Source organism: Phacochoerus africanus, chromosome 15 (genome assembly GCF_016906955.1).
Source record: "Phacochoerus africanus isolate WHEZ1 chromosome 15, ROS_Pafr_v1, whole genome shotgun sequence".
NCBI lineage: Eukaryota > Metazoa > Chordata > Mammalia > Artiodactyla > Suidae > Phacochoerus > Phacochoerus africanus.
In genome coordinates this window covers 30,182,857-30,207,317 of record NC_062558.1, presented here as the reverse complement: position 1 = coordinate 30,207,317, position 24,461 = coordinate 30,182,857, and the positions used below count along the sequence as shown (strand labels likewise).

The 24,461-nt window shown below is 42.4% G+C and overlaps 2 protein-coding genes and 1 pseudogene across 9 annotated transcripts in view; all 3 read left to right on the top strand.

Moving 5' to 3' along the window:
• The first annotated feature begins 4,037 nt into the window (after positions 1 to 4,037).
• Positions 4,038 to 18,460, top strand: DENR (density regulated re-initiation and release factor). 5 transcript variants are annotated; one of them, XM_047761153.1, is made up of 8 exons: positions 4,039 to 4,174; positions 4,991 to 5,105; positions 10,497 to 10,516; positions 11,308 to 11,392; positions 13,307 to 13,390; positions 16,033 to 16,149; positions 17,543 to 17,682; positions 17,809 to 18,460. In XM_047761153.1, exons 2-8 carry the CDS (start codon positions 5,000 to 5,002, stop codon positions 17,851 to 17,853), a joined length of 597 nt encoding a protein of 198 aa, XP_047617109.1. In that variant the 5' UTR covers positions 4,039 to 4,174; positions 4,991 to 4,999; the 3' UTR covers positions 17,854 to 18,460. The 5 variants fall into 5 exon arrangements, with proteins under 5 accessions (XP_047617114.1, XP_047617109.1, XP_047617110.1 ...); XM_047761154.1 differs by having other exon boundaries at positions 4,039 to 4,237; XM_047761155.1 differs by having other exon boundaries at positions 4,054 to 4,092.
• LOC125117128 (uncharacterized) lies at positions 15,379 to 15,464 on the top strand (annotated as a pseudogene).
• A 4,310-nt stretch (positions 18,461 to 22,770) lies between the features above and the next one.
• CCDC62 (coiled-coil domain containing 62) overlaps positions 22,771 to 24,461 on the top strand; it is a 38,790-nt gene continuing 37,099 nt past the window's right edge. Inside the window, exon 1 of one of the 4 annotated variants that reach the window (XM_047761624.1) lies at positions 22,771 to 23,215. In XM_047761624.1, coding sequence (XP_047617580.1) covers positions 23,180 to 23,215 — 36 coding nt within the window. In that variant the 5' untranslated portion in view covers positions 22,771 to 23,179. The remainder of the gene's footprint in view (positions 23,216 to 24,461) is intronic. The other 3 variants (XM_047761626.1, XM_047761623.1, XM_047761625.1) reach the window with 3 other exon arrangements.

Here is a 24,461-nt window from a genome sequence, read left to right as displayed (position 1 = left end):
CAGGCTTGCAAGATAGTTGCAAGCCATCCTCATGACTGCAAGATGGCTTATGTTAGTGTTTCAATGGAAAAGAAGACAGAAAAGTCAACAGATTTTTCTTTGGTTGTTGTTTGTTTTTTAGTGATGCTTTGCCATTTTATTTAAGTGTTCAGTGATATGTATTTTTGGAGGGTGGGGCCCATGCCCATGGCATGTGGAAGTTCTAGGCCAGGGATCGAAAACAAGCCACAGCAATGACCCTGCAGTGGCAACACCAGATCCTTAACCTGCTGCCCACAAGAAAACTCCCATGATAAACTTTTAAAAGAAAAAAAGGATTACTCTTATCCAATTATAAATAAACATGTGTCAAAGATTTTATTTCACTCATTAATTAATAAGGATATTAGCAGATGTTAAAACCAATTCAAGGGAGAATTTTTTTAAAAAACAAACACATACAACCACATATACATACAGAAAAAATCAGAAATGCTGAAATGGATTTACAAGAAGATGGGAAACTAGTCAACAGAGAAATAATCAATGACAGCGCCACCAGGCACAGTCATTTGCATTTCTATGGACAAGAGCAAATTGTATTACCATCAGTTCTCTACAACTTACAAAATTATGAAATAGTTCAAAGATGGAGTTCCCGTCATGGCTCAGCAGAAACGAATCTGGCTAGCATCTATGAGGAAGTAGGTTCGCTCCCTGGCCTTGCTCAGTAGGTTAAGGATCTGGCATTGCCGAGAGCTATGGTGTAGGTCACAGATATGGCTTGGATCTGACGTTGCTGTGGCTGTGGCGTAGGCTGGCAGCTATAGCTCCAATTCAACCCCTAGCCTGGGAACCTCCATATGCCTTGGGTGCGGCCCTAAAAAGCCAAAAAAAAGGAAATAAAATAAAATAGCTCAAAGACAATGAAAGATAACACTAAAGAGAATGCTAAACAGCAACAACAAGAAAGGTGTTCTCTGGTGGCACAGCAGGTTAAGGATCTGGCATTGTCACTGCAGCTGTGGCGCAGGAATGATCTCATTGATCAGAATTGTGTCACATATCCACCGTCATTGCAAGCGAGGCTGAGAAGGAAACTATCCTTAGCTGGACACACTGCTGTCTCAAGGGTGAGGAACAGAACTGAAGGCATTGGGTCTACTAAAAAGAACTGGCCGCTTATCTGTATTTTACCACATCTAAGATGCCATTGATTGTAATGATCTTGGAGAGACAGCAGTGAGACAGCTTGAAGTGAGATCTGAATTCTCTGCTCAGGAATTACCCTGGGCAGCCTGGTTGAAAACCAGGAATCCTAGCCACTGGACTAACTAGAGGCTAAAAATAGAATTGCCCTGATTCTTACCCCCACTGAAAGCAAGAATGTTTCCAGGAGGCAAAGCCCGTAAAAACAGTTATAAAATTTATAGTACAACATGTGGGAGGTGGAGTTCCTGTCGTGGCGCAGCAGAAACGAATCCAACTAGGAACCATGAGGTTGCAGGTTCGATCCCTGGCCTCACTCAGTGGGTTAAGGATCCGGCGTTGCCATGAGCTGTGGTGTAGGTCACAGACGCAGCTTGGATCTGGCATTGCTGTGGCTGTGGCGTAGGTGGGTGGCAGCAGCTCTGATTAGATCCCTAGCCTGGGAACTTCCATATGCTGCAGGCAGGTGCATCCCTAAAAAGACAAAAAAAAAAAAAGTGGGAGAGCACGGAGAAGTGGTCTATTTATTTAGCTCCGAGGCAAAGCACCAATACACACCCAAAGGAGAGCAGGTGCAGGCGTCCCCCTGAGTGAGGAGTGCCAGAGAGGTGATGTAAATCACTTAAATAAGACACCTCTTCTGGGTCTTTGTTTTCCTTTGGCCAATTGTCTTGTTTTATTTCTCACACCTGACTGGACCCAGGGCCCTCCCCATTATGCACGTGCATCTTTTTGGCCAAGATGGATTCCAGAGCAAAGTATTGTGGGAAGGTGATCTATAGACATACTGTGGCCTGGCATCTGCTCCTTTTCTGACCCCTAGGAGTCTTTCTGCACATGTGTAATTGGGGAGGTCTCCTGGACCCCAGAAATGACTGAAGTGGTCATCTTATCTTTTTATTCCAGCAGAGCTCAACTCCTACCATGAACTTTCTCTTTGAGGTGTCAAAGAGAAGCAAGGCCCAATTTACTCAGCCTAACAAGTCCCAGCTGTTCCCAGCCCTCGGGGGCCCATCTGCCTGCTACCTCAGTAAGATGCACCATTATTTTATGCATCACTAAGAAAGAAAAATGCTGCCAAATTAATCTATGACACAATGCTAAAACTTCATCCATTGCAGTGCAGCTTGGTATGAGAGATGCAAAAATGTGAAAAAAAAAGTGTGTCTTAAGATCAGTAACATGCTATTAGCTGTGCGATCTTAAGAATATGTGAATTTAATTCATTCCCACCTTTGAGCTTCAATTTTATCATCTATCCCAAAATTAGAGATAATACCTACTATTTGGGTTTTTGTAAGTCTAAGACTGTTAAGTTCAGTGAGAGTATGGACTTTATCTCTTATTCACTGTTTCCCCAGTGCCTAGCACAGTGCCTGGCACATGGTAGGAACTCAGGAAAGTTTGGGGATGAATCCACCTGGAGTTCATCTCCAAATGAGCAGGTTCTTGGCACATAGTAGGAGGTGGGTGTCAATAAATGGAAGCTATTATTATTGGAATCAAACAGGCTCAGGAACCAGATCTTTCATTAATGTCATTTAGAATTGACTCTCTTTTTTGAGAGGGGAGGAAACTCCTCTTTTACTTAAGGAAGATGGGGAGTTCCCTGGTGGCCTAGTGTTAAGGATCCAGTGGTGTCACTGCTATAGCACAAGTGTGGAGTATGATTCCTGGCCAGGAACTTCCCCATACTACGAGTGCACAGCCAAAAAAAAAAAAAAAAAAAGACAGCAGAGTAGAGGCCACAGTTTCTGGTGCAAATGATTTTGCCAGATGGTTTCATGCAAACATAATTGTTTGAGCAGAAAACTAAGGGCAGTAGCGGTGGTGGCAAAGGAATTTACAGGAAGGAGGGGAACGAGGCAGATGTGAGTGGAGGATAAAGCAAAATAGAAAAGAACAACTTCCACCATCTACAAAGCACTTTTTTTTGTTTGGTCTTTTTAGGACCGCACCCCCGGCATATGGAGGTTCCCAGGCTAGGGGTCTAATCCAAGATGCAGCTGCCGGCCTATGCCACAGCCACAACAATGCCAGATCCGAGCCGCGTCTGAACCCACATCACAGCTCACAAAAGGCCGGATCCGTAACCCACTGAGCGAGGCCCAGGGATCGAATCCTCAACCTCATTCGTTTCCGCTGCTCCACGACGGGAATTCCTACAAAGCACTTTTTAATCACCATTTCCCTAACTCTCCTAGCTCTGTGAGTGTTGTAGTGTTACTTCCATTTCACAAATAGGGCTCAGGCTGAAGATGGATATGAAGGGTTTTTCCCAAAATGAAATTAGGTTGGAAGCAAAGCTAAGACACACCGTGTGTGAAAGCCTGACATGGGAGAAATTAATTCCAATTTACAACACATATAAGGAGTGGTAAATATGAGGAAGCTGTGAAAATAGGGTGGTGAGATTGTGGGGAGACGAGAAAAATGTAAATAGCACTCATTTTTTCACGATGAATTCTGCCAATGTAGGGTATGGTGTTGTAATGAAAACAAAGGCCTTTTCCAGCTGCAATCTCCCTGCGGAGGATGACTTAATACAACAGGCTGGAGGTTTAGTCAGGACTCCAGGATGCACCCCAGACCCCTGGGCAACATTCCCAACCCAGTAATAAAGAGTCATTGCTGACTTAGACGCACGTCTCCGCTTTCGCGTCGCGACCCCTGACGTGCGCGGACCGCCCATCCTGTGCTACGGATAACGAGCACCGCCTGCTGGCTGTCAGCCGCTAGACTGTTTAGCCCCGCCCCCGAGCAAAATGCGCAGGCTCCCTAATCCTCTCCGCCCCCGCCTTCAGGTTTCTCGCGACAGCCGCCCAGCGGCGGCCTTAGTCTCGCGATAAAGGGTTATTGTCTCGCGGGACCGCGGCTGGCAGACGGGCTTTCGGGCGGCTCTGGGCAGGGAAGAGGAGTCGCATGTGTCGCTTCAGCTGGCGGTAGTGGCGGGAGCGGAGGCGGCGGAGGCTGTGCGACCGCCTGGGTAACGACCCCTCGTGCCTCTCCCGTTTCCAAGAAGCTCGTAGAGAGCGTGGGGGAAGCTGAGGTGCTGCCCGGCGGAAGGGGGCTGGGCCGGGCGTCTCCACACCCCCGCCCACATGGGCCCCTTTGGTGTCCCCGGGATTGCCCCTTTACCTCAGGTCGCACCCCCACATCTGGCCGCCCTTATCGCCTCAGTGCTCTTACATCTGCCCCTTCCTGGTACTTCTGCCCGCATTTTCTCTCCTCAGATTCTGGCCTCCCTGCCCCCTCCCACTCCCATCCCCTTTCGTGACTCCTCAGCGTCCCTTCCTTGTCATCAAGCCGACCCTACACCTTGCACTCCGGGTACTTCCGGTGACCCATCCCTTCTTCCTAGGTTTTTCCATCTTCTTTCAGATGCTTTGTGGTTTTTCTCTGTTGTTGCAGTTTTCTTCCCTTCCAAATCACCCCCAGACGTTTTGCCCCGCCTCTACCGAGGTCACCCTCCCCATCCTTTTCCCCATTGCTTCCTCTTCCACGAGTACCCCCCCACCCCCTAGTTGTCATGGTCCATTAGCTATGAATCTCACCTGTACACCTGGAAAAGAATGTGCCCGAATTACTTCTTTAAAAAAATTTTTTTATTGAAATACAGTTGACTGGATTACTTATTTTATGAATCCTAGTGCAAATTGTACCTTTAATTCAGCAGAGAATTGAAACAGATTTGGGGGGTAGGGGGATTTCTAGTAGGAGGAGGTGAGGCTACACCTGAACACTATTTCTCTGGGAGTCTTGCTCCAAAAGAGTGAAGTTGTGTTATTTTCCTTGCTTACAGGTTTGTGAAATGGCTGCTGACATTTCTGAATCTGGTGGGCATGATTGCAAAGGAGACCTGAAGAGCAATACCAAGTTAGATGCAGATTACCCACTTCGAGTCCTTTACTGCGGAGGCAAGTGTTGGAAGGCAGCAAATGGCTTTTATTCACTGTATTATGTGTTAAAATAAGTGGTTTCACATTTGCTGGTAGTAATCCTTTTTTCCTGTTTTTGTCATTTGGTGAATATTTAATTGGGAGGTGGGGAGATTGGGGAAAAGGAGGCATGGATTAACAGATTTTCCCAGCCTTGTGACTTGTGTCTTGCTACTTGGCCTGGAGAGATTTGCAGTCCAATAGAGATGGGCAAATAGATCATTTCAGCTTAATGTTATTTCCTAGTCTAGCTATTAAAGGTGAGCTTCTTGGAAGGTACTGATTCTTAAGGGATGGCAGGGACTGGATGAGGAATTGGGGAAGGGCATCCCAGATGAAGCAAAGGGCTGCCAAGATAAAGCTTGATGCATTTCTGTGGAGAAATAAGCAGCTTTGGGAGTTCCCGTCGTGGTGCAGTGGTTAACGAATCCGACTAGGAACCATGAGGTTGCGGGTTCGGTCCCTGCCCTTGCTCAGTGGGTTAAGGATCCAGCGTTGCCATAAGCTGTAGTGTAGGTTGCAGACGCGGCTCGGATCCCGCGTTGCTGTGGTTCTGGCGTAGGCCGGCAGCTACAGCTCCGATTCGACCCCTAGCCTGGGAAACTCCATGTGCCGAGGGAGCGGCCCAATAAATAGCAAAAAGACAAAAAAAAAAATAAGCAGCTTTGTCTTAGTGTAGTATAGGGCTGATGTCAATAACAAGTGGAAAATGTTGAGGTTGGAGTGATGGGATGGTCTTGGGAAAGTGGGTTTAATTAGTAAAATATAAATCAAATTTTTTTCCCCTTTGAGTGTTTTTCCTCATTTTCAAAAGAAATATTTGTGAATTGGAAATACTCTAATTTTACTAGCATCTTGGAAAGGTTCAGAAAAACTTGAAGATACAAGACAGTAAAGTAAAAGGGCAAGTAAATATTACTTTTATTAGTAAGTTTTTTTTTTTGCCACACCCACAGCATATGGAAGTTCCCAGGCCAGGGATTGAATCTGAGCTGCAGCTACCAGCCAGAGCTTTACCCACTGTAGTGGGCTGGGATTGAACCCTCGACGCTTCAAAGACAATGCCTGATCTTTAACCTGCTGGGCCACAGTGGGAGCTCCTTCAGTAAATATTTTCAACCACTTATTATGTGTCTAGCAATGTTTTAAGTGCTGGAGACTGAATAAGGAATAAGTTAGAAAAGGTTCTTGTTCTCATGGACCTTACATTCTTGTGTGTGTAATAGAGATTTCATCTGGAGTTTAATTACTTTAGAGGAAAGGTGATATCACTGAGTTAAAAAGTTGAATCAACTTATTTACTAAATATCTTTGAAATAAAATTAGTGTAAAATACCTCAAAGAGTAGACAGGGGGACTTTTTGTGGGGTTGATTGAGTTTTGCTATCATGCTGGTCTTATATGGTTAAACTGTTTGCCTTTGGAGTCATGGACCAAGGATTGCATCCTTATCTAGGGCGGCGTCAGCTGCTCCTGCTTAAATTCTAGCTGTGTGACCTTGGGCAAATTACCTGATTTCACTTAGGATTAGAGGTCTGTTTCTTATGGTCAGATGAAGGTGATGATTACATCTTAAGTTAGATAATTCCTATAAAGCTAGTTCAGCAACTAACATAAAAATGGGATGCAGTAAGTGCTATTATTAGGAAAGTATGTCAGTTTAGTATAATTTATCCATCCTTGTTTGTCAGATGTTCTTAAGAGCTATTATTCTTTATATCTTAGTTCATCGAATCTAAGTCTCCATATTTTATTTTATTTATTTATTTATTTATCTTTTTGTCCTTTTTAGGGCTGCACCCATGGCATATGGAGATTCCCAGGCTAGGGGTCCAATCAGAGCTGTAGCCACCGGCCTACACCAGAGCCACAGCAATGTCAGATCCGAGCTGCGTCTGCGACCTACACCACAGCTCATGGCAAGGCCGAATCCTTACCCACTGAGCGAGGCTAGGGATCAAACCTGAAACCTCATGGTTCCTAGTCAGATTTGTTTCTGCTGCACCACGATGGGAACTCCTAAGTCTCCATATTTTATTCCTAAGTCTCCATATTTTATAAGATGCACCATTATTTTAGGTTCTACTAAGAAAGAAAAAATTGTTAGATTGATATACCATCAGTATGAGATGAATCTCTCTAAGAACAGGAAAAAAAATAAAAATTGATGAATTACAGTATATGAAAGCCATCCTGTTCAGTTGCTTATGTCAGCTAAGATGGATTGAACAGCTGCACTAAATAACAATCCATCCCAATGATAATGTGTTGACCAGAGGTCCCTAATCTTTTTAAGAAAGGTTTATTTTTATTTCCCTCCTTAGTTTGTATTGATACTCCAGGCATTAAGATGGAGATGGAGTTACCTTTTCCTCAAGGAATTTAAGGTCTAGTTGTAGGAGAAGCACTTAGGGAATATTAAATTGTGCTGACTATAACTACGAAATAGGATATCAGGAAAAGGAGGGATCTTTGTTCAGAGGGAAGCTGGGAAGGTGAAGTGAGGGAGTGAGAAGCCTTAGGTAATAGGTAGAATTTGCAAAGAAAGCTGAAGGAATTCTTTAGAATTATACAGTGGTGGAGTTCTCACTTTGGTGCAGCAGAGAGGAATCAGACTAGTAACCGTGAGATTGCAGGTTCGATCCTTGACCTCAATCAGTGGTTAAGGATCCGGCATTGCCGTGAGTTGTGGTTTAGGCTTGGATCTGGCGTTGCTGTTGCTTTGGTGTAGCTCCAATTTGTCCCCTAGCTTGGGAACCTCCATATGCTGCAGGTGTGGCCCTAAAAAAAAAAAAGAATGTGGTAAGATTTAATATGGTATCTTCAAGGTAGAGGGCAAATAAGGGGTGATTGGAGCAGAATGCTGGTTAGAATATAGTGAGAAACAAGAGCAACTAAGATGGGGTCATTTCCCAGGCAACATTTATCTACAAGACTGAGGCTTCAGAATCTGAAGTCATCTGAGTTTGAATCCTGGCTTAGCCATTTTCTCACTGGTTGACCTTGGCCAGTTCCCTCATCCATAAAATGGATAACTGTAGACCCTACTTCAGAGGGCTATTGAGAAGAATAATACTCCCAAAGGCCCCATTTCCTATTCCCATCATATTGGGCATTAGGATTTCAATATGAATTTTGACGGGACACAGACATTGAGATCAGAGCAGAAGGTTTCATGGATGATGAGGCTTTGTTCTTCATATTGCATCACATCAGCAGGTACATAATGTCAGGTTGTTCCACTCTTAGTGATATGATTAGTGACAGCTAGATCTTTTCCTTGAAAAGCTGCAGTTTTATAAGTAGCAAATTCATAAATTTTATTGTGGCCACAGGTCAACAGCAGAACACATGACAGGGCTCAGATTCTCCCTGCCAGTTTTATCTTTTTTTTTTTTTTTTTTGTCTTTTTAGCTATTTCTTGGGCTGGCTGCTCCCACGGCATATGGAGGTTCCAAGGCTAGGGGACTAATCGGAGCTGCAGCCACCGGCCTACACCAGAGCCACAGCAACGCAGGATCCGAGCTGCGTCTGCAACCTACACCACAGCTCACGGCAACGCCGGATTGTTAACCCGCTGAGGAAGGCCAGGGATCGAACCCGCAACCTCTTGGTTCCTAGTCAGATTTGCTAACCACTGCGCCACGAAGGGAACTCCCCAGTTTTATCTTTTTTTTTTTGTCTTTTTGTCTTTTGTTGTTGTTGTTGTTGCTATTTCTTGGGCCGCTCCTACGGCATATGGAGGTTCCCAGGCTAGGGGTCGAATCGGAGCTGTAGCCACCGGCCTACGCCAGAGCCACAGCAACGCAGGATCCGAGCCGCGTCTGCAACCTACACCACAGCTCATGGCAATGCCGGATCGTTAACCCACTGAGCAAGGACAGGGACCGAACCCGAAACCTCATGGTTCCTAGTCGGATTCGTTAACCGCTGCGCCACGACGGGAACTCCCCCAGTTTTATCTTTTAAATTAAATACAAAGAGGTACACACAGTCGTCTGTGGAGAGAAACTGACTTTAAAAGCAAATAACAACTTGGAACTTGAAAGAATTGTCCAAAGTTTTTCATTGTATTAGAATTTTGCCGAACTGAATATTATTGAAGTGGTGTACAGAGTTTTATGGTTTTAATATTTGCTGTAATGGGATTTAACCTATAATTATATCCTGAAAGTGTGGCTGAATATCTCTACCTTCTAGTATTTGAACTTGAACTTTCATAATTAGCTCTGGTTAACCAGGGAGAGCTTTAGGGAAAAGAATTCTAAACTTGAAATAAATGCTGGATTCAGTTTTCTTCTGCCATATATCAGCTGTGTCATTGGATGAGCTATTTTGCCTTTTTCAGGGCTTCATCGATAAAAGAGTGATGGTGGGCTGGCATATAGCAGCCTTGCCTTTATGTTGTATGATCTAATTTAGTGGTTAAGAGCACGAGCTTCAGAAACAGACCAGGGTTCAAATCTTGTTCTTTTTTTTTTTTTTCCCCAAGTCCTGTTTTAATGAGATGCAAATGAGTTACGTGTTCTAATACTTGTAGTACAGGGATGGTATATCTTTATAGGGTTGTGATGATTAAACATAATATGAAGGAGAACAAAGTGCCTAGCATGTACCCAGTATGAAGTAATTAATTAGTAATGTTATACCACCCTTCCTCTCTCTCACAAATATCAAGGTGTTGGGCACACTGAACTACTCCATTCCTCACCTTAAAAATAAAAATAAAATAAGCAATTTATGCAGTAATACAATTATAGTTAAAAACAGGGAAGCTTTTTGAGTTTTTCTTGTTCCTTAGCCTTTTTCAGTTATTCATTGACAAGATTGAAGCAACTTTCCCTCTAAGGAAGGAAATTCATACTTTATCTTATGTAGCAAACATCAAAAAGAAAAGGAAAAGTATATGGCAAAGAAATGGTAGTAAAAGTGCTACTAAAATCTGTAAATACGTTAGTATGAATAAAAAGTAGTAGGTGTCTTGGTGGGATTATCAAAAGCAATAACTAACTCCATTCAGGCTTTGTTATATGGGGAATTGTTCCCATCTTAGCTTAGTTTCAGACCCATTGAAGTGGTTGTGGTAAAACCTTAAGTCATGCCAGATAGTATAGTTTGATGTGTCATCAACTGAAGAGACATTCTTTAGATCAAAAAAAAGAAATCAAGATAATATCTCTATTAACCATGTGCTGTTTGCTGCAAAAAAAAAAAAGGCACATGATGGGGTAATATTTGAAAGTGTTACAGAAAAGTTATAGGAAAATATAGAAGCATTTTGTCAGATTTTTTTTAAAGTTATTTTAAGGTATGTGTGTGTATACATATTTATTTATATTTTTAAATCTTTTTTTTTTCTCATTTCCCCAGTCTGTTCATTACCAACAGAGGTAAGTCCTTTTCAGAGTTCTTTAACTTTGCATTTGAGATCATTGACTTGAGCTAACTTGGGAACTTAATTTTCTTATTTTTCATTTTCTATTTTTTGATGGCAGATTTTCAACCCTTTTTAGAGAACGTTGGTTTAGAATAATTATGTGGTCATGCAAATTGTTTTCTTTAGACTTTGAGTCACATATGTGCATCTCTTGCACTTGGCTATATGTTTTGATTTTTACATGGAATTCATGAATAGTCAGCTAATAAAACAAGAATATCCTTAAGGCCAAAATTTAACATCTTAACAGAGAAGAGAAAGCATAAATAATGTGTAAGACTTTTCTGTTGATAAGTTGCTAAGTCTGGCTCTGGGCAAGTCTTGAAAATAATGAGAGACTGTTAATGTACCCAAAGGATGAAACAGACATACTTGTTTTTGTTTGTTTCTTCCTTTTCCTCGCTTTCTTCTCTTTTTTTGCCCATGCCCATGGTACGCAGAAGTTCCCAGGCCAGGGATGTGACCCAAGCCGCTGCAGTGACAACGACAGATTCATAACTCGCTGCGCTATAAGAGAACTCCCGTTTTCTAATGGCCCATCTGCTTGTGGATAGGAAATAAATTGCTGCAGGAGGAGGTGTTACTCAACTTTTAATATCTTATGGGGCATTTCCTGTGGATAAGATGTCAGGTGGGAGTTGGTTTTATCATTCTATATATAGGAAGCATAGGGAATGATTTTTAATTAAAATGATTACAGATGTACTGTTGTGATTCAGTTTGTCTTTTTTTCCCCCCCTCCAGTACTGTGAATATATGCCTGATGTTGCTAAATGTAGACAGTGGTTAGAGAAGAATTTTCCAAATGAGTTTGCAAAACTTACTGTAGGTATGAACTCTTTTTTTTTCTTTCGTCAAAGTTTATATACCTGAAACATGCACATAAGGCATTGTTTTAAAGATATTAACTTTAAAACTGTTTTAAGCTCTTGGGTTAAAATTCCTTATGTAAAAATACAGACAGCTTCATTGTCTTATCTCTGAGAAAGGATAGGTCAGGGTATCAACTTTTTTTGTTGTTGTTGCCTCGCCCGCCCAAGGCCTGCGAAAATTCCCAGTCCAGGGATTGAACCTGCACCACAACAGCAACCTGGGCCACTGTAGTGACAATGCTGGATCCTTAACCCACTGTGTTAACAAAGGAACTCCTCAACTTTCTTATATAAAGAAGAGTAAATGATACAAGGGCATGTATATTTTTACTCATTCATCTAACAACTTATTTTCTTATAAGTACACTATATGCTATACAATGTTTTATATGCTAGAGATAAAGCAGTAAACAAAAGACCTACTCTTTGGAAATTATATTCCATAAAGAGAGACAGTAAAACAAGACAAATAAGTACATTAAATTATAAGCATGGAGTGAAGAAATAAGAATTGTTGGGAGGGAATTCGAAATTTTAGTTAGGCCTGAAAGATTCTGCTGCAGAGATGGCATTTGAAGAAAGACCTAAAGTAAGGGAGAGCGTCATTTGGATATCTGGGAGAAGAACATTCCAGGCAGATGGTACAGCTAGTGCAAAAGACCTGAGGCAGATGCTTACCAGCATGTTTAGAAAACAGCAAGGAGATCTTTGTTCCTGGAGCTTATCGAAGGACAGGGAGAAAAATAGGAGATAAAGTCAGAGAAATATAATGAAGGGACCTTGGCTTAAAGGCTGCATCTCGACTTTTCCTCTCAGTGAGGTGAGGAGCTGTTGGAGCAGTTTGAGTAGAAGAGTGATACTAAGATCTGACTTTTGTTTCAACATCATCTGGCTGCTATGTCACAAACAGATTGAAGTGGGAGTTCCCTTGCGGCGCAGCGGGTTGAGGATCCGGCATTGTCACAACTGGTTCAATACCTGGCCCAAGAACTTCCATGTGCTGTGGGTGCCCCCCCCCCCAAAAAAAAGAAGAGTAGACTGGAGAGAGGCATAGTCAGCAAAGCAGGGAGACCAGAGAGATGGCTCCTGCAGTTGTCTGTTAGAATGATAATGACTTAGTCTAGAAAGGTAGCAATGAGGGTGATGAAAATGGTCCGATTGTGGATATATTTTGAAGATAGAGCTGACAGTCTTCTGATATGTGAAAAGAGGGCAGCTAGATTTTAGGCCCAAGCTCCTAGAAGAAGAGTTGCTATTTTCAGAGGTTAAGAAGCCTGCAGAAGAGAACAGATATCCTCAGTTAGTTACAACTGATGGCTTCTTTCACAAGATTGGTAAAAACGAAGGCAGTAGCAGGAAGAATGAAAATCCTGGGCTGGAAACAGGCCTATCAGGTGTATCCAATAGTGTTAGTCCCCTATTTGAGGTCGTTTCTTTGAGGTCCAATCCCTGAAACAACATAGTCACTGTCCGTGGCTGTATAAGAACCCCCCAATCTGATGTTATAGTCAGTCCTCGTAGTGGGCCCTGAACATGACCCCCTAGGGTATAACTTCATATCCAAGACCAGGCTTGCTGTTAACAGAATTAGTATGCTTAGACTCCTGTGGAGTCTTGAGTGTTATGTGTGCCTTTAATGTGGCTTAAAAAATTACAATCTTCACATATCAAAGACTTCTTGTCTCATGTCACCATACATCTACCATAATGACTTCAGAATTAGGCTTGATAGGAATCTAGCAATAGAATCATTTGTTTCATAAATGTTACACTCCTTTGTTGGTAAAATATCTAATTTGTGTATGAGGTGCCTCAAAGGTCATTTTTTTCAAGGTTTACATGAAGCTTTTGGATTTTGTTTTTACATCTAGAAAATTCACCCAAACAAGAAGCTGGAATTACTGAGGGTCAAGGTACAGCAGGGGAAGAAGAAGAGAAGAAAAAACAAAAGAGAGGTGAGACCAGAATCTATGATTTGATTCTATATAACATATCCTACTTCTGCTAGAATAAGAAATGAAAGCATTTCCAAAGTGAGCATCATCTACCTTTTACTATAATTCGCTATGTGTACCACAGAGGGATACAGAAGCATATTCTCAGGATGACTGGATGTCATATGATTTAGGATTTATCAGGAAATTGGACCTAAGAAAACATGCTTTATTTGCTGTAAGAAGCCACCAGATAGCTTGTTGATGACTTAAAAATCTTGTTACCTTATTAAAATACCTGTGTATTCTACTTAGAGTGAGGACATTGAGAAAAGATTTTGTTCTCTCATTACTTCTGTTAGCTCAGTTGAATTTTATAACTGTTGCATATACCTGTATGCCTCTCCTCTTTCTCTTTTTTTTTTTTTTTGTCTTTTTTAAGTGGCACACCCAAGGCGTATGGAGGTTCCCAGCTAGGGGTTAAATCGGAGCAGTAGCCACTGGCCTATGCCACAGCCACAGCAATGCCAGATCTGAGCCAGTCTGAGCTACACCATAGCTCATGGCAACATCAGATCCTTAAAACCCACTGAGTAAGGCCAGGGATGAAACCTGCATCCTCATGGATGCTAGTCAGATTTGTTTCTGCTGAGCCACAACAGGAACTCACTACCTCTCTTTGTAAAACAAATTCCTCATGCTCTGAATCCTGTCCCCGTGTATTTCTTCTCCTTAATTAATCCTCCCCTGACTGAAATTAGCTTACAAATATTTGTAGGACTCTGCCTTCAAAGAAAAATGCCCCCAAGAGCTTGTGTCTTTTTTTGCCCTGTTTACCTCCCTCTTCCCTTCTTAGCCAGACTTAGTAAGACTAGACTCACTACCCCCTTTGAGTTGTCATTCACTCTGTACTCCTCAGTCCATCCTAACCTGACTTCCATGACACTGAAACTCTTCTAACAAGGGTCACAAACAGCTAGGTGATTGCCAGATGGTAAGAGTATTCCCTTGAGGTGTTGTGTGTCCTCCCTCATTGTCCTTTCACTCCTCTTCAGTCTTACATGCAGACTTCTCTTCTCCCTTCTGTTCCTTAAAAGTTACTGTTTCCCAGGATTCTGTCCTCAGCCCACTTACCTTCTCATCCTGTACCTCCTCCCTGGGTGATTTGTCCACATCCTTAACTTGCGCCACCACTCTATGCTTACAGTTCCCAAATTCCATGTCTCTAGATTGGAAATGCTCATGGTTCCACAGACACCTCCAGTGCAGCATTTCCTTAATAAACTTACTAAGTCCCAAATCTGCATCTTGTTTTCTCTACCTTTGGTATTGATGGCACAGTTTATCCAGTCTTCTCAGCCAGAAACCCTGAGACCCGTCTTAGCTTCTCTCTTGTTGCCCCTTTTAACCAGTCCTAAATCCTTCCTCTGTTTATCCTTGTCTACTGATTACTGTTGCCCCTACTTTGTTTAGGGTTTTTGTTTTGTTTTTTAGGGCTGCATTTGCAGCATATGGATGTTCCCAGGCCAGGGGTTGAATTGGAGCTGCAACTGCCAGCCTGTTCCACAGCCACAGCAACGCCAGATCAGAACTGCATCTGCCACCTACACCACAGCTCACGGCAACTCTGGACCCTTGACTCACTGAGCGAGGCAAGGGATCATACTCGCATCCTCATGGATACTAGTCAGGTTTGTTACTGCTGAGCCTCTATGGGAACTCTCTATTTAGGTTTTGTTTAATTTCTGCCTGAACTACTGTAGGAACCTCTCAGTGGCCTCTCACACTTGCTTATCATGGACTCATCCTCCACACTGTACAGTGATCTTGAGAAAACATAAATTGGTTATTTCACTCCTGCATAGTCAGTTGTTCACTGGCTTCTCTTCTTTGCAGTATAAAATGACAGAGCATGATGTACTAGTCCTTCAGTGACTGGTATATAATCTTTGCTTTTCTGGCTTCCTCTCCTACATATCCATAAGGTTCCTTCATCGAGGCAAGTGTATTTGCAGCCAGTTAAGCCAACCATGCTTTTATCCCCAAGGGCGTCTGGTGTGCAGTGGCTTACACAATGCCAACCAATGAGTCCTACTTTCCTGTCCAAAAAAAAAAAAAATACAAGTATAGTTCTCAAATATAATGCCCTTTCTTATCTTTGTACTTATTTCCTTTTCCTAGAATATCCTTTTTTTATATCTCCCCAGCCCTTCTCCCTTCAAGTGGACCATTCCTTATTTTGCAAGAACTTAGATGCCACTTCCTCTAGGAAACTTTTTCTGTCCTCTGGAAGCAGAGTAAGCCATTCCTCTACATAGCTATGTGGTGCCATATTCAGGGGGCCTATTACAGTATACATCTGGTTGCTCAAATTATTTTATCTTTCGTCTCTCTGCACTAGACTGAGAATCCCTGGAGTGCAGGGACTGTGGTCTTGGTCTGTTCATCTTTGTGTCCTTAGTCTTTAGTGCAGTGTATATAGTACTTAATAAGTACTGATTGAATGAACACTCATGCATGTGTTTATTAATTTTGTATTAAAAAAGGAAGCTTTAGAAATTAACATTTGATACCTTTTGAGAATTAAGAAATTTAAAGATGGTACTGTGTATTTATGATAAAAACCAAACAACTAATCCTGAGCTCTTTCTTAATAAATAAAGGTGGAAGGGGTCAAATAAAACAAAAAAAGAAGACTGTACCACAAAAAGTTACGATAGCCAAAATTCCAAGAGCAAAGAAAAAATACGTAACAAGAGTGTGTGGCCTTGCAACTTTTGGTGAGTCTAAGCTTAAGTATGTTTAAAATGTGTGAACTACATTCATTTATTCATCCTCTTTTTATTTATTTATTTGCTTCTCAGGGCTGCAGTTGCGGCATATGAAGTTTCCCAGGCTAGGGGTCAAATAGGAGCTACAGATGCTGGCTTACAACGCAGGATCAAAGCCATGTCTGCAACCTACACCACAGCTCATGGCAACACCAGAACGTTAACCCACTGAGTGAGGCCAGGGATCAAACCCGAAACCTCATGGTTGTCAGATTTATTTCCACTGTGCCACAACGGGAACTCCCATCCTCTCTCTAATTTAGTCTGATATCATGAAAATTTTACAGTTCTGTTTTTTTGCTAGGAGGATCCAAAATGAGATTTTGTGTTTCTAACTGTGGCTTCAAAATCTTTTTTTTTTTTTTTTCCTGCTTTTTTGGGCTACACCTGCAGCTTATGAAAGTTCCAGGGCTAGGGATTAAATCAGAGCTGCAGCTTCCAGCCTATACCACAGCCACAGCAACGCAGGATCCAGGCCACATCTTGGACCTATATAGAAGCTCATGGCAACATTGGATCTTTAACCCACTAAGTGAGGCCAGGGATCAAACCTGCATCCTCATGGATACTAGTCAGGTTCATTTCTACTGAGCCACAACAGGAACTCCCAAAATCAAATTTTGAAGCAACTTAAAGATTTTTTGCAGAGGGGACTGGTTTAACTTTTTCCTTTCAAGGATTTCTGCTTGGGCACTTACGTAGAATGAGGAGGGCTAGATAGATTTCCCTTTAAACCTACCAGTCTGCTCCTCTGTTCCTGAAGGCTTCCCTCAGTTGCAAAATTACCTGTCCCCTCTGAGACAACAGTAGAGGGTAAGAGAAGGTGGTTAGTAGCAGAATGTCCTGCTTCAAAGCCCCTTCATTTCCTAGAGGCCTTGAATGAATAGTGAAACTGGGAAGGATAGATTCCTTCATTTGACAGACAACATGAATTGAAAAACAGTCACTAGACCACATCATAAATATTGGGCTTGTTTCTCTACTGTAAATTTTTCTTTCATAAAAAAGGGATAAACAAAAGAACTTCATGAACTTGGAAATATATATGTAAAGTTGCAATTAATGTGTCCTGGATTTATTTTGATCTTATTGTATGAGTTATGAATAGTATGGATGATCTTATTTTTATGTACTGATGCTTTATTTGACCTTGAGAATAGAAGTTGAATTGTCAGATCACTTCCTGTGAGTAGTTTCTAATTATTGTTCTGAGGGGAACATGAAACCCATTAACACAATCTGCTTTATGAATTTAAAATGCAGATTAAATTTCAAAATGGGAAAATATCTTTGATGTATGATTACAATTATAGTCTTGCTGTTTCTTTTTTTAAAATAACAGAAATTGATCTTAAAGAAGCACAAAGATTTTTTGCTCAGAAATTCTCCTGTGGTGCCTCAGTAACAGGGGAGGATGAAATCATCATTCAGGGAGACTTTACAGATGACATAATTGATGTCATTCAGGAAAAATGGCCAGAGGTGAGTATTTGGAATATGTGTGTCTGCAGAAGTAAGTTATTAAAAAAATAATAAGTTATTGAAGCCAGTTTCTTCCATGTTAGTTGATACCACAACTCATGCAATGTAATTATTTGTGTTTTATAGGTGGATGATGATAGCATTGAAGATCTTGGCGAAGTGAAGAAGTGATTTTGAAAATTTGTATTTAATGATCTGAACTGATTGTTGATATGGCCAAAGGGAGAGAGGACTTTTAAAAATATATATATTTATCCTACAGTAAAACTGTAGCCTGCCCTCACCCTTGGCATTTTCACTGTTCTATACAAGGCTGCTTGTTTTTTTTTATTGCCAAAGTCTAATAAACAGGGGAGACTGTCATGCTTATGCATGAAATAGAATTTAGTTAAATAAAAATTTTTGGTCATTTGGTACTGACTTTTCTCTTTCTTTTTAACTTTATTTTTGGGAAAACACTGTAGACTTTCTGTGGAAAGCTTTTCTATTGATTATTTTTAAATAATCATGATTTAATCAAATCATGGTTTTGTTTGTTTTTCAGAGCTGAGTAATATTTTAAAGAATTTGAATTTGGCTTCATCACCAATAATAACTGTCTCCTTGCTTCTTTGGTGTGATAGCTTTGAGATGCTTGAGCATCTCAGAGATCTGTGGTTGAATTTGCTTCATTTCCAACCAAGTTCACTTTGTGGGCATATTAACATATTGTTGGATAACAGTTGTTCAAGCTATTCTGGAGATTATTTGGTAAAGTATATTAAAAGCCTTAAAACCACCTACACTGTTTGACCCACTTTCTTTAACATTATCCTAAAGATACAATGTCTGGCTTAAAATTATGGGTGAGGGTGTTCATCACAGTGCTGCTCATAATGTCAAAAAACTGCAAGTGATATAAATGAACACTGGGAAATGGTTAAAGAAATGATGTGTAGTATGGTAGAATATTTGCATATAATTAAAGTATTTTCCAAGAATACATGGAAACATGGTTTGATAATGTTAAGCAGGAGGTCAGACCCCCCCCCAAGATCCATTTTATACATTATTATTGTTTTGACTGGACAGCCATTCAAAGAGGCTAAGTTCTTGTTCTGGCTATAAATTTATATGTAAGTGAAATTATGCTAATCAATTGAAAACATACTGCATTGCTCAATATATAGTCTGGGAGACAGCAGTTGAAACATTTTTCTCACAAGGGAAACAGTGACAATGAATTTTAATGAATGCATTAAATGAATTTAAACTTGGTTTTTATAAAGGTCTTAAGTCAGCTGCTACCAATTGAAAAGATTCATGGTATTTTAAATTGCTGTAGACACCTTGAAGAAATTTAGAACCCATTGTTCATTACCATGCAAATTACAATCTTGAATGAATAAGTGGGTTTTTAAAATAATTGAAATCTTAGAATGTGTAACAAAGACGTAAATTAAGAATATGAAACTCTGCATTAACTGTGAATTTAGCTAAATAAAATTGATGAAGCAAATTTATCCATCAAAACCATTTGGTATGTGTTATGTATGTATTCTTTTGGTGCTGGAAGATGTCTACGTGATCGTATCAACACGTGACTTCATGTAAAGATTCTTAATGTTCACAGTTCTTGACAAATGCAGTTTCAATCCATATATAGCCAGCAGTGGATGTTACTGCAGGAAAATGCAAGATTAAAATAATCCTTGTGTATAATATGTGTAAATCTTTTCTTCCTTTTTTTTTTTTTTTCCCCTCGTCTTTTTAGGGTCGCACCTGCAGCATATGGAGGTTTCCAGGCTAGGGGTCTAATTGGAGCTGTAGCTGCCGACCTACACCAGAGCCACAGCAACGCCGGATCCAAGCTGAGTCTGCGACCTATGCCACAGCTCACAGCAACGCCAGATCCTTAACCTATTGAGCAAGGCCAGGGATTGAACCCGAGTCCTCATGAATGCTAGTTGGGTTCGCTAACTGCTGAGCCACAACAGGAATTCCTAAATCTTTTTCTTTTACCTGAAATTTAAAATGCAACAGTTAAATCTCTGATTAAAATGTACTAGTAGTTTAAAGATTGATTTTAATTCATATGGTCTGTGTATGTTTGTATTAAATAAATGCTTTCACAATCTAGTATTTTAGCAAAAACAATGTTTTTTTTTCCCCACCCCTGTGGCACGTGGAAGTTCCTAGGCCAGGTATTGAACTTGCACCACAGCAGCAACTCAGGCTGCTACAGTGACAATGCCAGATCCTTAAACCGCTGTGTCACAAGAGAACTTCCAAAAGAATACTAACCTTTAAATAGACTTATTTTATGTATAAGAGAGTTGCCATGAATATGGCAACTTCAAATGCAAATACAGTTTTTTGTTTGTTTTTTTGTCTTTTTAGGGCCCACCTGGGGCATAATGGAGGTTCCCATGCAAGGGGTCCAATCGGAGCTGTTGCTGCCAGTTTACGCCAGAGCCACAGCAACGCCAATCCGAGCTGCATCTGTGACCTACACCACAGCCCATGGCAACGCTGGATCCTTAACCCACTGAGCGAGGCCAGGGATTGAACCTGCAACTTCATGGTTCCTAGTCAGATTTGTTTCTGCTGCGTCACAACGGGACCTCCCAAATACAGTTTTGATAGGTGGTCTTTTATTTATTTTTAAAAAATAGATGCTGGATGGAGTTCCCGTTGTGGCGCAGTGGTTAACGAATCCGACTAGGAACCGTGAAGTTGCGGGTTCGGTCCCTGGCCTTGCTCAGTGGGTTAAGGATCCAGCGTTGCCGTGAGCTGTGGTGTAAGTCGAAGACAAGGCTCAGATCCTGAGTTGCTGTGGCTGTGGTGTAGGCTGGCAGCTGTAGCTCTGATTTGACCCCTAGCCTGGGAACTTATATACTTCGTGTACAGCTCTAAATAGACGGAAAAAGAAAAAAACACCACTTCTTTTTTATTTATTACATAGAAGCCCCAGTAAATCAGCTGTCTCTTAAGGTATAATCCATGTTAGCTTTCTCACTCTTAAAAGTTGATAAGTTAACTTTATGTTTTTTGTTTTGTTTTCCTTTTTGTCAGCATGCTTGGCATGTGGGGAATTCCTGGGCCAAGAATCAAAACTGGCAGTAACCTGAGCCACAGCAGTGACAGCACTCGAACCTTAACCTGCTGACCCACAACAGGAATCCAAAATAGTGAAATTTTTGATTTGCAACTAGTCATAATAATCCCTTACCATATTCAGTTAATATTTACCAGCCATAATCTTAAAATGTCAGCCTCATTTCTTACTGCTTCCTGTACCTCAACTCTTACAGTTGAGTGTTAAGCATGTGGTTGTCTCGTGAACAATGGCATTTTAGAGCTTCCTAAAAATACCAAATTTTACAAAGGTGAAATTTGAGAAGTATGTGAAATATTAAAATGCTCCTCAATTGGAAAACTGACATTCAACCACATTCCTTTTTTTTTTCTCATTCCACTACCAAGAGTTACTGCATAATCAGGTACTGATAGGCCATTTTTAACAACTAGTCAGCATTTGCTTTCTTTCTTTTTTCTTTTGCCTTTTTAGGCCACTGTGCAGCATATGGAAGTTCCCAGGCTAGGGGTTGAATCGGAGTTGCAGCTGCCAGTCTACACCATAGCCACAGCAACACAGGATCTGAGCTGCATCTGGGACCTACACCACAGCTCACAGCAATGCCAGATCCTTAACGCACTAAGCAGGGCCAGGGACTGAACCTGCATCCTCATGGATATTAGTTGGTTTCATTATTGCTGAGCCACGACAGGAACTCAGAGCATTTGCTTTCTCGATTAAGTTCGAAGGCACTGTCTTGTCCATTCTCAACATGATCTTGTCCTAAGGATGCAAGTGTCATCCAAATCAGTAAAGCTTCACAGTAAGAAATTCAAATTTTATTTTTTCATTTTCGGATCGTCTTTTATAAACACAAGGGCATGTCTTGCTAATTTACACTCAACCAGAAAGTAAAGGTGAAATACTATTAAGACTGTGTTTGGTAATCTGTCTTGACAGGAATTCCATCTTACAAGTTAAGCAGCAGTGGGTGGACAATCAATCAGAGGTTAAATATAAGCTTTTTTCATTTTTCAGCTGTGCTCTCTGGCATGTGGTGGTTCCCAGGCTGGGATCTAACCCTCACCACCAGGAACTCCAATTTTTTTTTTTTTGTCTTTTTGCCATTTCTTGGGCCGCTCCTGAGGCATATGGAGGGTCCCAGGCGAGGGGTTGAATTGGAGCTGTAGCCACTGGCCTAAGCCAGAGCCACAGCAACGTAGGATCTGAGCCATGTCTGCAACCTATACCACAGCTCATGACAATGCTGGGTCCTTAACCCACTGAGTGAGGTCAGGGATCGAACCCACAACTTCATGGTTCCTAGTCGGATTCGTTAACCACTGAGCCACGACAGGAACTCCGGTTTTGGGGGTTTTTTAGGGCCGCTGCACCTGGGGCATATGGAGGTTCCCACACTAGGGGTCAAATCGGAGCTGTAGCTGCTGGCCTACGCCACAGCTCACGGCGACACTGGATCCTTAACCCATTGAGCAAGGCCAGGGATTGAAGCTGCGTCCTTATGGGTGCTAGTCAGATTCATTTCTGCAGAGCCACAGTGGGAACTCCTCCAATTATTTTTTTATAGTTCAATTCCTATTATAACATGAAGAATAAAATGTAGAAGAAAGGGTGAAAAAAGCTTAGTATCAGAGTTCTCCTCTGGTGCAGTGCGTTAAGGATGCGTTGTCACTGTGCCAGCTTGGGTCGCTGCTGCAACACAGGTTCAACCCCTGGTCCAGAACTTCCACATCCCTCACACAGGGCCAAGGAGAAAAAAAAAAAAGCTTAGTTTCAACCCAGAACAGTAAATGTTGTCACAACAAAGTGCCAAGTTTCTCATTGCAATTCAAGAGCTATATCAAGAGTCCAAAAAATTGTTTTCTTTTTTCACCTGATTCTTAGCTTAGGCCTGTCTGCTAGGATGGTCAGCAGCTGACTATGAACTGCCAGGGCTGGCTTCTGCCTCCAATCTCTTTGTTGCCTGAATGCCAGGGGTACACAGCAGCTAACGACCGTGTTCACAGTTTGGCAGGAGATCATGGAGCAGAAACAGCCATTCGTTGCTTTATCATTCCCTGGGTGATGGTTCTTTGCAGGCGGTGGGTAATGGCTTTTACATCGTCAGATATGCCTTTCAAGAGCCCCCAGGCCCGGATTTGGAAGAACAAAATGCCCGGGTAGGAGCTGGCTTCCCGCGGGATCGCGCAACCGGCCACCGGGTGTCGCGAGAACCGGGGCGGCCCCTTAGCGACCCTATAGGCCGGGCAGGCCGGGCACGCTCCGCGGGGCTGGCGGTTTAGGCGGGCTTGCTTGGGCCAGCGAGGGCGCGGGGCTCCAGCGCTCGGGGCTGGCCCCCGCCGCTCCGGGCAGGCGCGCCTATGGCGTTTCTAAGGTGACGCTGCGCACACTGACTCTCCGGGGGCGGAGGAAACACCTATGAACCCTTCGGCCTCCTTCCTGGCCGGGCGCCAGGTGAGCGGCCGCCGCTTGGCGCCTCCCTCCCGCCGCGGGCGGACTCGCCGTTTCCGCCGGCGGGTCGGTGGGAAGCGGAGGGCAGATCTCGGGGACAACGTGTGTCTGGGCCGAACGTGGCTGGTTTTTCGGGAACCGTTTCTGCTTAAAACAATACTCGGGATGTAGAGGGAAGAGGGAGCGTCACATCCGTTTCCTTCCCTTAATAAAATCTTGTTATTCAGCCCAGGCGCAAAGTCGAGTGGCGAGTATTAGGTGCTGCTCACTTTTTAAGGGTAACAGTGGGCATTTGTAGATCTGCATTTATATACGCCTTCTCGCTTCCTGTCCTTAACGTTGCTTAACAGCAGCCTGCTAGTGGAGCGGCACTCTTATAATCCATTTTACTAAAAAGTCTTGAAAATAAACTTGTCTGACATTTGCATTTACCGGTATTGGTTGAGTTGAACGGGATGTGTACACTTGGGCTGTTGCTTGTGTTGCTAGACTAGAATACGTGCTCCTTGCCGGTGAGCTCAGTGCTGTATCCCCAAAATGGCGCTAAATGTTGAAGGAATGAGTAAATGAGTGAATGACTTACCAAAGACTGGAATTCAAGTTTGTGGACTTGGAATCCCTTGACTCCAAATTCCATTTTCTATGTTTAGAAAGTAACTGAAATTCACTCGTCATTTTTATTTATTTGCAATTCTTTATTTTTCCAGAAAGCAGTAGTGATGTACATGGGCTCCTGGTGAACTTTAAATTACTGTTTGTAAGGTAGATTTTTTTATTTTTTTGGTCTTTTTGCCTTTTCTAGGGCCGCTCCCGCGGCATATGGAGGTTCCCAGGCTAGGGGTCTAATCAGAGCTGTAGCCTCCGGCCTAGGCCACAGCCACAGCAACGTGGGATCCGAGCCGCGTCTGCGACCTACACCACAGCTCACGGCAACGCCGGATCGTTAACCCACTGAGCAAGGGCAGGATTCGAACTTACAACCTCATGGTTCCTAGTCGGATTCGTTAACCACTGAGCCATGACGGGAACTCCAAGATAGAATTCTTTTTCTTTTTTTTTTTTGTCTTTTTGCTATTTCTTTGGGCCGCTCCCGCGGCATATGGAGGTTCCCAGGCTAGGGGTCCAATCGGAGCTGTAGCCGCTGGCCTACACCAGAGCCACAGCAACGCGGGATCCGAGCCGCGTCTGCAACCTACACCACAGCTCAAGGCAACGCCGGATCGTTAACCCACTGAGCAAGGGCAGGGAC